The 13,119-nt window shown below is 39.6% G+C and overlaps 1 protein-coding gene across 1 annotated transcript in view; it reads right to left on the minus strand.

The window, feature by feature from the left end:
• The window catches only part of PRKDC (protein kinase, DNA-activated, catalytic subunit), an 81,456-nt gene extending 68,815 nt beyond the window's left edge, over positions 1-12,641 (minus strand). Inside the window, exons 1-14 of the mRNA XM_066330881.1 lie at positions 12,474-12,641; positions 11,945-12,021; positions 11,749-11,841; positions 10,870-10,944; positions 9,470-9,578; positions 8,210-8,322; positions 7,455-7,554; positions 6,853-6,908; positions 6,728-6,758; positions 5,593-5,750; positions 5,242-5,388; positions 2,773-2,937; positions 1,769-1,937; positions 675-724 (exon numbers count right to left, since the gene is read on the minus strand). Coding sequence (XP_066186978.1) covers positions 675-724; positions 1,769-1,937; positions 2,773-2,937; positions 5,242-5,388; positions 5,593-5,750; positions 6,728-6,758; positions 6,853-6,908; positions 7,455-7,554; positions 8,210-8,322; positions 9,470-9,578; positions 10,870-10,944; positions 11,749-11,841; positions 11,945-12,021; positions 12,474-12,615 — 1,485 coding nt within the window. The 5' untranslated portion in view covers positions 12,616-12,641. The remainder of the gene's footprint in view (positions 1-674; positions 725-1,768; positions 1,938-2,772; positions 2,938-5,241; positions 5,389-5,592; positions 5,751-6,727; positions 6,759-6,852; positions 6,909-7,454; positions 7,555-8,209; positions 8,323-9,469; positions 9,579-10,869; positions 10,945-11,748; positions 11,842-11,944; positions 12,022-12,473) is intronic.
• Positions 12,642-13,119: the final 478 nt, after the last annotated feature.

Below are 13,119 nucleotides of genomic sequence, written 5' to 3' on the forward strand. Positions count from 1 at the left end.
TCAACACATCTCCAGTTACAAAAACAAGCACAGCTCCATGAGGACTGCTATGGGAAAAATTAACTCTATCTCAGCCAAATCCCAGTACAACTGTCTATGGAACTACCTGCCCCATGCAACACAATGTAACATTACTATTGCAGGTAGCATCATGAAATGCTTAGCTTTCTGAATCAATCTGAATAGGGCACAAAATAACCACCTCCTTTCAGAAAAAAAAACCCAAAACCCTCTGAAGTTGTTCTCCTACTACTCAATTATTTGCGAAGTTCTATAGTTATTCTGTTGCACAGGATTAAAAAGCTTTAACATCCTTACTTAACACAAGCATTCAGTAACATTTGAAATGTCTAAAATTTAACCTGGAAGAAAGTTGGATGACTTTAATTACAACCTACTTTATTACAGACAACCTGACCTAACAGACATCTATTTCCTGTAATTTTATTTATTCAGGCACAAGCGGCACATGCACACTGTGCTGAGCAGAGGGGATGAGAGACTAAGACCATATGAGCCAATAACTAATAACACTAATGGACTAATAACAAAATGGATAGCACTATTTTTGCTTCTTTGGGCCTTCCCTTGTTTACTGGGTTAGGCTGTCTGGAAAGGAATATATATACTCTAGGAATCTAAATGAAATAAATATGTTTAAACAGTTATTTTACCTTTGAAAATGTGATTGGCTTGGAGAAAATTCTGATTAATCCCTGATGCACTGAAACAAACAAAAACCCAAATTGCCTGAATAGATTAAAAAAGCATGGCATTCATATCACTCATTAAATTAACAACTAAACAAATCAGTTTTCTATATTCTATCATAGTAAGGGAGAAGCAAAAGAACCCAGATTTTTTTTCCTTTAAGGACAAAATAGCTCAAATCAGAGCTTGACTCTAGGACGCTCCACAGGTAACCAATCCTGAACTTGCTTCTTACCACTTTTTCTCAATACTGCTTTGACTTTTTCCTGATTATGAAAGATGACCAAGGCATTACCCATAATGCCCTTATTGAAAAGGCAACAACCCTCAATGATTTTCATGAACTTAGGATGAACATGGCAACTGGATGTACCACTTCCTTACTCTAGAACATGGGAAACAATGACAATGCCTCAGCAATAGAAAAAAGCCACCATAAATATTTGAAGAAATCAAAAATAATTTCTGAAAATAATTTAGAATAAATCTCAGCATGCTTGAGACTACTAGAACTGCCAGTTACCAGTGCTGACACATTCACTATTACATTCACAGAACTATATCTAACTAACTTCATATTTGGAATTTTACTATTTAGAAGTTTCACATCATGAAAAAATTTGCATTTCTAATAAAGATAACACTCACCCTATTTTCTGTGCTATTTTGTAGGGGTAACTGAAAAGACAATGAATAGATTTTTGTACACTTTTCTATGAAATCCCTTTCTTTCCACAATTCTTCACAGTAGGAATGCAAGTCTTACCACAAACATGTATTCTCCTGCCCTAAATCATATCCAGTTTGTTATCCAAAACGATTGTTAAATGCATTCCTGAAGGTATTTAACAGGGGATATTGGAAAATATCACCATGAAAACACTCAACCTCCATTACAAGAGAACAGGACAAATTTCATTTTTGATCCTGAATGGCTATTACACACTTCCCTCCTAGAATCAGTTAAGCAATTTAGGGCAAAAAAACCCAACCCAACCAAAGGAAAACAACCCCATGATCCCAAAAACCTCCAATGAAGTTGGTATCACAGACTTACCCACAGTGCTAACAAAGCTCCAGAGAATTGGACCTTTTCCTGAGAGAGACAGAAACACCTTTATTATAGATCTGCAACAGACCGGCTGCATTTTTTCACTGTACTGTGGAAAGCTGCTGATCTGCAGCACAACTAGATGTTCAAGAACTGGAGTGTATACCTCAGGAACCTAGAATAAAGAAAAGCAAAACACCCATTAGGCAAATTTTGTGCATTTATTTCAGCATGTTACTTTGTTACAAGAGCTTGCATCATGATCTCCTCTGAGAACAAGAAGAGACTTAGCAAGTGAATTAATCTCAGACATACAAAATCCCAAAGAAACAAACAAAAAGCAACATCAACAACAAAATCCTCCCCAAATAAAATTAAACAAACAGAGTAAAAAAATTTCCTGGACCACATTATAGAAAATAGCCTCTGAAGAGATTATTGCTGAAGAGATTATTGCTTCAATGAATCTAGTTTTAAGCTTACTAAAAAAGGACCAATTTAATTAAACAGTAACAGCATTATATATCTGTTTATCCATAACCACTTGAATACAAAATGTATGCCCCAATCTTACTTCACAGCTCCAGGTAAGATCCAGAAAGCCCTCATTTAAACAGACAGCATAACATCTTAGCAGAATCAAAGTATCAGTCTCAAAGGACATGCTAAGTATCAGTAAGTATCAGTACCAGAAGCAGCACCAGAGTGGTATAAACACAGAAAGGTTATGGCTACGTCCAAATAAAGAACATGAAATAAATAAAAACATATTCACATTTGCCTATCACACACTGCAGCATTTTATTTAACACATTCAGGGCATTTTCTTTATTCAAATAAAATCCATTAAAGCCAAATATTCTAATACAATCTCCTAATATTCTTCCCATATGTCATCACATTTCAGTTAAATGAGCACCTTTTACCATACATAAGTTCACAGCTATTACCTCCTCACACATCTGCAACTGCATAAAAGAACTGAGTGGTACTTTAAATACTCCACTTACTGTATCTATATGGAATATCACACTTGCAATGGACTGGAGGAAACTTGGTAGCTGATACAGATGGTCATCAATTGTTTCTGCTTCTGTGAGAAACATTTGCTTACAACGCTGAAGGAGCTCCACATACATGCTGTCCACATCCTCAGAATGTATGGCTTTACAGGGCTTACAGAGAGAAAATAAAAACCTGGTTTGGCAATTTTGTAGAGCTGAGCAAATAAATGCATGCTGTAGCACTAAAACCCAGCAACATCTTCACTGAACCACAATAGGAATAAAACTTGAAGTTTTTCCAGAAACTCAATACATCCGAATAAACTAACTTCAAGTACTCACTACATGTATGAGAAACACAGTACCTGACACGGACTATAATAATAGTTCACTAATGCAGTGTAATTTACTGTAAAATTACTTGACGTTTCAGTGACCTGAATTCATATTCAGCCTGAAAAACACAGGAATTTGGCTGTAAGTATCTTAAATATGGCATTATGGATGCTTAGATCCACTTATATTTTGAATTAGCTGCATTAAAGTAGTAAGTGGCTCACCTTGATGTAGCTTAACAGGTTATCACTAACACATTTCTACTATTAAACACACATTACTACTATTAAACACTTAACTGAGCAGCCCAAATTCTGAACTTTTATTGTTATAGGTCCTGTACAAACAGAACCTATAAAGACTATTCCTAAACTAACAAACAAGTGGAAAGTATCCCAAAGAGTAACAGAGGGTTTGTAAGAAAGCTTACAAATTTCTATAGAATTAGGCAATTTGTAAATCACAGCATGAACTAGGTCAAAAAACAGTCTTTGTGGACAGGAACCAGGCTGCAGGCAAGAACCATGGTAGGGAACTGACCATGGGAAAGAATGGACTGCTTTACGTAACAGTGAAATATGGCTGTTAGCCTAGAGGTTGAATGTAGCCTGTCTAAAAACATGCTGACAAAATTAAGACTATCCATTTATCACTTAGAGAACTTCAAGTATTATTTTAAGATTATTTTAGCAGTGAAAGGAATATTCTGCCTTGAAACTGAACCAAGTATGAACACAAGTTCAGTGCTATAGTCACAACTTCCAGCAGCACCAAGACTCTACTTCCTCCCAACGCACTATCTAAAGCTTGGAGAAGATTTAACCTAAACACAGTTACAACTATTAGTGTGTCTTAACATATTACAGATTTATAGGTACTGGAGCATTAAATTTGTTAAAATTTGCAGTATGCCTTTGGGCCTGAAACTTGTACTCGTTGTCCTTGGTCTTCAGCAGGAAAAGGATTTGTTTTGTCTACCCAATCTGTGAAGAGAGCTGACTAGCACTTAATATGAGGCTCAGCACTACACCCCTAGGAAGCACAGAATCTGAAAATCATGAAAGCTGAAACTTAAGGCATCACTATCCTACCTCTGTATTTACATTATGCAATTTTAAATTCTTGCATTCCATAATAGATGTTTTTAATAGGGCTCTTTCAACACAGTAATTGAAAATACTTCATTTTTTTTCTGGAACCAGTACCTTAAACTCAATTCCTTTCTACCTCATATCACAGAAGAGGAAGACTGAATTTAAACAAAGGACGTGGAAAGTTCTACAAACGAATGCACTCTACTCAAAAGGTAGCAAAAAGAGGATTCAGTTAGTAACCAGCTATTCAATCACAATTCCTAAACCTCTCTAAATAATCTTTGAGATCATTTAGCCGAATTGTTGCTTTGGGAGACAAATAAAATCCAGTCTAGAATTTTATTATACAGAAGTTGTGGTACCACCATCAAGCACAGAGGCTGCAAATACATAAATATCACCCTTTCCTTACTGAACATTAACTTCATTGTTATATTCCCATTTTAATTGACTGCTGACAGAATTTGGAAGTTTATTCCTAATGGTGCTGACTAAAATACTTGCCATCCACATTGATATGTAAGCATGGTTTTGTTTGTTGCTTCTTGTATTTTACTTTGTGGTTGTTTCACAAATCACCTCCTACTGTCCTGCAGTCAGCAGTGCCTTTTAGCCAGGTGAGCTCTGTAAGAATCACTGAACTACTCTCAGACTGCAGCCTGGATTCTACTATTTAAATGCAGAGAGAGATAACAAGGTATTGCCTTGCTATAAGCAATTAAACACATCCTGAAGTTTTGTGACAGCTGTATAAGAAGCTCCTGTTTTTTCCATTTTTCAGAACTTGTGCACAAGAAGCAACTACAACTACAACCCAATGCTGCAAGAGCTCCCACTAGATTCAGTACACGTTTTAAAAATTTTCATCCAAAAGGTATTTTACAGTGTAATTAATAAGTCCAACACTTACAACAGGACAGAACACAGAAATAGGAGCATTCCCTATTAAAAGACCTGTGTAAAATTGTAAAATGCATGGTATATGAATCCTAGCTTTACATGCTTTCAGTAAGCTCCTTCAGCAGAATAAACTTTTTCCACATACTGCTGCGAAAAGCCCATATCCACGAATGGCGATGGACAACTCTTTGCTGCTTGAATCCATCCTCCTGATGATCCCATAGAACTGCTCCATGAAGAACTGCAACTTGCTCTTGTGTAGCTCTGCATCTTTAGCCACCATTAAGGAAATCTGTACAACAGATATAAACATTCCAGCATTTCACAAAAGATTGCAGTAAGCCTTAGAAGGTACTTAGCTTGTAATACAAGCCACTTCAAACGAAATAATTATTCATTAAATATATTCGTTAAACTTCCAAGCACCAAATATTCCCACTATTTTAAGAAATTTAATTTTGCTTCAGAGTTGGAGATCCCAGTGAAGTTACCACACCTGCTTGAGGAATGAATCTAGTGCAGAATAACTGGCTTTCTTCAGCTCCTGATGAGTGTGGCCACACCATTTGCACATCGCTTCGTAGAGGGACACGTAGTTGTCCAGGAGCAAGGCTCCAAACTGAGCAGAGTGCCAGCTGAACAACTGTAACCCAGCTGCAATTTAAAAACAATACTCGTTACATTACACTTTACACAACCAGCCCAGACTGTGAAAGTCCACAGTAGGACTTTAGGTAGGCAGACCCACCATGACTGGAGGGTATAAAACATGTTCTCTAGCCTCTACTGATATTCTACAGTATCAGTATCCAAACATTTAGAACTTAAGCATAAGAACAACCTTCCAAAATCCTCTTTTTAAATGTACACCATTATGGAATGCACAGCTGTGTTCTGATGTAATTTACATTAATATTGAAAAAGAAAGAGACTTCAGTGGTTATAAATAAGAATACTTGATTGCACAATTCAGAAGGATCTGGTTTCTGCTGTCAGGACACATGCACAAGTTCCCTCTTTTGTCAAACTGTGGTGCAGACAAATAAAGAATTCAGATTAGAGGCAATTTCACTATTCCAAATATAAGCATAAATGAAATTTCAAAATCCCTAATTAATTAACTGGAGAGAGGACAAGACTATCTTTAAAGAGGGTTTTACTCCACACAGTTACTATGGGCCTAGTACTCAAACCTTGCATTTTTGCAATTTCTGCATAAGCCACTCATATTTCACAGGCAATTTTCTAATCTCCTGATTCCCCCCACCCTTTGTTTTTCTCCTTCCAGTGAAATTTCTCTCCTAATTTTTTTTTTACCTCAATCCACTGCCACCTCTTTTCTCCTAATTAGTTACACTCCTCTTTTTTCTACCATTTCTTTCTCACATTACAGTTTTGCACTACTCCAGAGGGGGGAATAGCACCAAGTATAATGCTGCTATTCATAAGCTGATTAGACCTTGACTAGTTTAACCAAATACATGTTAAACTCTATATCCTAATTTAAAGTACAGCAGCCAGCTTAGAAGATTAGAGACTAGAAATATTTGAATACATCCAGCAAAGAATAAACAATTCCAGACAAAAGACAGTATCCACCTCAGCATAAATGGAAATAGTTTACATCTTACCTAGAGGTACTGCGTATCGCTTCTGATCAATCTGTAATATCAGAAAAGGTTTGTCACTGTGATTTACTCTTCACCAGGGCTAATTGGTTTATGCCAATAGAACAATTAACACATAGCAGATTTACCTGTGGGTTGATTGCCTTCATTGCAAAATCAAAAATCTCCCTTGCAGTCTGAGGATCTGTGAAACAACCCAGCAGTGAATATTTCACTACTGACATACAGTAGGCAGAGTGAAGACTAACATATTTTTATCAAAGCTTGATATGAAGAAGTGATATTGGAAAGTGTTATATATCTCATTTTAAGAGACAGAGACTTTTTTTTCCTGAAATACTCTTAAATTTGAAAAAAAATTGTACATCTATATCAGCTGATTTTTCCAAATACCCGTGATCAAGCAGACTCTTAAGAGAAATACATCTCTACACAAACTGCATTCCACCTTCAATGTGGCTCTCACAGCTGCCCAATATGGTAGTCAGAGAATAGCACCTCAAAGATCTACATATAGAAAAATGCTGATGAACCACTTCACACAAAGAGAGATTACAAAGACTGCGTGACTGTGTATTTTGTATAAACCATCTACTAACCGGGAAATTTTAATTCTGAGTTTACACGCAGAAATGGCGCTACTTTTTGGCTAAATAATAATTAAATGTACAACTGTCTGTAAAACTGTCTCAAAATGTGTCATTGCCTTTCACATAGAAAAAGAACATACCTTCATCCACAGACTTGGTGAAGTTGTACATGAGTGCAACCAGCCCCCTCAGACATCCTGCTACAAGAGGTAGCTTGGGTGCCCTTATAGCAGATGTCATCTGAAAAGAATAAAATATTCTCAAGCTAAGATAAATTTACAGCAAGGCTTCCCAGGTCCTAGAAGCATAGGTAAATAATTTATTTTAACTTAATAGTTACATCTGCACCCAACTCTACAAAACAACTCCACAGAAACATCTTTACTAGTAAATGTCACACCTTTTCGAGGGAAGCACATGAGATCATTTGAAAAGCATGGAAATGTTCCACAAAGACCAACCACACCAAAACTTAGATAAAATACACTAATGTCTTAAAAGTACTTAAAAATTCAGAATATATCAAAGTTCAGCAGAAATGTGATGTTTAGCTTACATGCAAGAACTTTGCAGCCAGTACAGAACAAATCAGAAACTACCAGTGCAAGACAAGGTAACATCTCCTGGGGAATGATCATCACAAGCCAACTCTTCACAGAATGAATTGGTTAACTTGCTGTTATTGATGGTCTTGAATTTTCACTTTGAAAGCTTCTCAGAGCCAGAGAACACAACTTCAACAGTCCTTCAGGAAGCATTTATTGTCAAGTTAGATCCCTACAAATTTTACTAGCTACAATAGTATTCCAACAGCCAGTGCTGCTATACAGTTCAAAGGAAAAAAAACCAAACCCAAAGCAAAAAAACAAAGAATAAAGAGAAATTCCAATCATACCTGTGTTCTAAGCTCTCCCAAATAAGCTCGGAATAGTTTTTCAGAGTTGTTAATCATGTCACTAGGCTGGACTTCTCCCAAAACTCCCAAAAACTCGTATATCTTTTCCAATACTAGAAAGTAATTTTTAATATTGTTAAATCTTAATTATTGAAATTATTGCTTTGACATTTCCAGTGCAATTCCTATTAACTTGCAACCGTGAGAAAACCATCCTTGACAGTATAATTGCTGATTAGAAATTAGGCTGTGGAGAAAACACTTTTACATATATACACACATATATATATTTAGCTATATACTACAACGTAAGATGCATCATCCTCTCACACCAGTAAGTTAAACACATTTACTATTTTAACAGGGTTCAGAAAACTAATGTAAAGGCCACATGCCTTTAAATTTCCACTGAGGAAACACTTGTTAAGGCCAACAGCTAGCAGAAGTTTCCAGCCTTGAATTCAGACGGAAGGATTCTGCGCAGGCATAACAAGATTTATGGGGGGTAGACCAGTAAAACCAAGATTTCAGTAGTAGCTAGCCATAATGATCAGACTAGAGCTCATAGTAATATGCCATAAATAACATAACCAGACAAGGCAGAACTGATGAGCTCACATTAGAGGTGAGGAACTATCACACTAAAACTGCAGCTTAAAGGACAACACCAGCCAGGGTGAGAATAAGATCACAAAGAGCTTTAGAATGATAGAATTGTTTAGGTTGGAACAGACCTTTAAGATCATCAAGTTCAACTATTAACCCAACACTGCCAAGTCCACCACTGAACCATGTCCCCAAGTGCCACATCTGCACGTCTCTTAAACATGTCCAGCAATTGTGACTCCACCACTTCCCTCAAAGCCTCTTGAAATGATTGACAGCCCTTTCTGTGAAGAAATTGTTCCTAATACCCAATCTAAACCTCTCATGGTGCAACTTGAAGTCATTTCCTCTTGTCCTGCCACTTCTTACCTGGGAGAAGAGACCAACCCTCACCTGGCTACAGCCTCCTTTCTGGTTGTAGGGAGTGGTCAGGTCTCCCCTGAGCCTCCTTTCTCCTTTTCCCAGCTCCCTCAGCTGCTCCTCACAGGACTTGTGCTCCAGACCCTTCCTCAGCTCCACAGCCCTTTTCTGGACTTGCTCTGGCCCCTCAGTGTCCTCCTTGTAGTGAGGGGCCAAGCACTGCACACAGGACTCGAGGTGCAGCCCCACCAGTGCTGAGTACAGGTGGACAATAGAAGAAAAGCTAAGGCTTACCTGTATCAGGAATTTTACTTTTTGTAGCAAGCTCCCCATAAAATTTATTAAACATCTCTCTAACTTTCATTTCTTCCATCAGACAAGAATGTTGTAAACTGTGAAGCAACTAGGATGGATTAAAAAAAAAAAAAAAAAAAAAAAAAAAAAAAAAGGAAAAACATTAAGATCAATACCCCAATACTACTTGGTCTGAATAAAAACAGTTCATACATGCAAGTTCAGCTTAAGTAACCAAGTATGCTATTCAATGAAAGAGATCTAAGGTGACTTGTCCAAAGAAAAGTAATGGCATGTAATCTACTTTAACTACTACCTTCCTATATATGCATGAATATAAAATTTACAAGTTTTAATTTATAGTACACATATTATATATAGGTCATCTACATGAAACCTACACACGATATGATTTATACATATATACATATAAACTCCACTAGAGCACAGGCTCAGCAAGTCTGCAGGAGCTTTTATCATACTGTATTTCTCTCCCTGCTAGTATAAAGCCTATCGCCAATTCACAGAACTGACTCAGAATAACTCAGAAGGGAGTTTCATTTCTTATAAACAAGCCTAAGTAGGCACAAAAGCATTTACAAAAGAAGGATCTAAATACATTCAAAAGAACTAGTCTCACACAGCAACTAAATATCTGGAAAAAAAAGTCCTCCTCCTCCACACATTTCAAATACTTTATCTTATATTTTAATTGTATATATAATACATAGTATTTTAAAGCAAGAATGCAACTGAACATCAAAATTTGTCCTTAAATAACCATAACAAACTGAGAGAGAGATCTGCAACTGCCCCCAAAACAACTGTGTTTTGCTCTAGCAGATGAGAAAATGATATGGCCACACCTAAGCAACCTACTGGAGAATATTGAAGACAATCTGTTGTTGAAACGTTTTATTTTAAGATCTAAATATTAGGTAACACTGTTCTCTTGCTACTGCAGACTACAACTTCCTTGCAAGGGGAAGAGGAGGGGCAGACACTGATCTCCTCTCTGTGGTGCCCAATGACAGGACCCAAGGGAATGGCCTTGAAGCTGTGTCAGGGGAAGCTTAAGGTGGCTATCGGAAAACAGTTCTCCACTCAAAGGGTGGCTGGGCACTGGAACAGGCTTCGCAGGGAAGTGGTCACAGCACCACACCTGACAACGGTTTGGGAAATGTTTGGACAATGCTCTCAGACACGGGGTGTGACTTTTGGGGATGGTGCTGTGCAGGGCCGGGAGTTGGACTTGATGATCCTTGTGGATCTTTTCCAACTCAGCTGATTCTGTGACTCCGTGATACAGATTTTCTGCATGATATAGTGTTACTACAGTAATACAGCAGATTTTCTACTTCCTATCTAGAAACAAGAGAGATTTATAAAATGCATTTTACCTTAATCAGAAGTTCCAGTGCTGAGATTCTACATTTTGCTGCTCTCTCTTTTGTATAGACACTAAGACAAGTTTGCTACACAGGAAAGAAAATTAAGGTAAGTAAAGATGGAAATTCAGAGATAACATATTCTTCTACCTCTTTAAAGTATCTGTTCCCAACAAGCTTCAGGTTTTTAAAAAAGACTAAAACAATATCTTGTGCTGGAAATGGCTTCACTGACAATAGTGCAGCGCTGTCTGACATAATAAAAACCCCAACTCAAGCAAAGAAATTGCAGTTTCCACAGTAAAAGGCACACAGAGCAAGTTTTCTACCTCAGTACTATCAGTCCTTACAAGTAGCTACTAATTTACAATCAGAAACTTCAGTGGTGCAGTAAAGTATTTCTATGCAAAGCAGCATAGTAACCTCACACCACTAACCTCAGGTATTGTACTTACCACCAATTTCTGTATATACTACAAGGTAACAACTTCTCAGATGAATTTTTTTAAATGGTAACTAGAATCAACCCTATAGAAACATTTAAAATTGTACACTTAAACGGGAACATTAGTTTGTATAAATTAGAAGTTACAACTACTCTTTCCAGTAAAAACCCCAAATTTTCACAACCAACACCTATGATGTTCTATAAAGAAAAGTTAATAAAATTAAGTCCACAGCTGGACAAACAATTCCACACTGATCTGTGGTATGAATTACAGTTTATGTCAAATAAATTAAAATTATTTCAGCTCTCCAAGAACACTAGAGATGGGCAAGGCTGACTGGGAGGGGTGAAGTATAGCTATGAATGTTATGACATGACACTCACCAGACCAGTTTTAACTATCTGGCAAAAACACTTCTGGGAAATAATTTTCATTTACCTACCTTAATATTATAGGCATAAGGATGAATTTTGTCACCAACTTTTTCCATAAAGACACAAAGAAACTTCAACGCTTCTTCCCTGCAATCTCGAAACTGAAAAGTTAAAAAAAAAAGAGTAACTGAAGTGTGTAACAAGCGTGTAACATGTTGTGCATGTAGCACTGCCTAAACACCACTTTAAAGTTTGCCAACTTACCTCCTCGATGGTGAGGGATTTGTGGATAAAGACGAGTAAGCCATGCTCCTGGGAAAACACCAGGGACAGGTGCAGCGCTGCAGGGAGGCAAAGGAACTATCAGGGGCTGGCTTCGTGCACACCACCCAGCCCATGCCCTGGTGCAAGAGGGTGACCTGACGCCTCGGCCGCCAGAAAAACCACAACAAATTGTTGCTACTGACCTCCCCCATGGCCTCGGGGCCCGGGCCTCAGGCTGTGCCCCAGCACCAGAGCCTGCCCCTGCTCAGGGCCGAGGGACAGCCGACCTAGGGGCAGCTCAGCAGAGGGGCCGGCACCGAAATGCTTTTACCCCGGCCAATGGTCGTCTAGGGCAGGAGACCCCCCCTCCGTCGGAATCACCAGTGACACAAAGCGTGGAGCGCTGCACGGAGGGAGAGGCCCTCATAAGCACCGGCGCGGTGCGTGTGTCCCGCCGGCCCCGAGCCCTCCCCGGCCCCGCTCAGCTCCCCCCGCCGCCTCCCCGCCGGGGCCGGGCCCGCGGGCGCACCCTGCTCGCCGCTGGCCAGGCTGGCCACGCAGGTCTCGGCCAGGCTGCGGAGCAGGCTGTATCCGTGCAGGGCGCTGCCGGCGGCATCGCCGGGCTGCAGGCAGCGGTGCAGCTGGAGCAGGCACTGCTGCACCCCAGCCATGCTGCCCCGACCCCCGGCAACCGGGGCGAGGAAGCGGGCGGCCAGGGCCCGCCTCCCGCCGCATCCAACGCCGCCCGGGGGGACGCGGGCTGCTCCGCTCGGGCGGGAGAAGCGCTCCGCCGGACCGCTGCCCGCGGGATAAAGGCCGGCGGCAGGGAAGAGCGTTTCCGGCGCTTTTCTGTCTCTCGTGGCAGGATGGGCTCAGGACGTGCACACACAGAATGACAGAATCAGGGATCATGCTGGAAGGGACCACAGTAGGCCAGCTGCTCCAACCCCTCTGCTCAGGCACACGGCACAAGGTTGCATCCCGACAGTGCTTCAGTATCTCCAGTAAGAGTTTCCACACCCTCTCTGGGCAAATCGTTCCAATGCTCGGTCACTGCACAGTAAAGAAGTTCTTCCTCACATTCAGGTGGAACTTCCTGTGCCTTAGTTTCTGCCCACTGCCTCTTGTCCTATTGCCTGGCACCACCGAGAAGAGCCTGGCCCCATCTTCTTGGC

Source organism: Sylvia atricapilla, chromosome 1 (assembly GCF_009819655.1).
Source record: "Sylvia atricapilla isolate bSylAtr1 chromosome 1, bSylAtr1.pri, whole genome shotgun sequence".
Taxonomy (NCBI): domain Eukaryota; kingdom Metazoa; phylum Chordata; class Aves; order Passeriformes; family Sylviidae; genus Sylvia; species Sylvia atricapilla.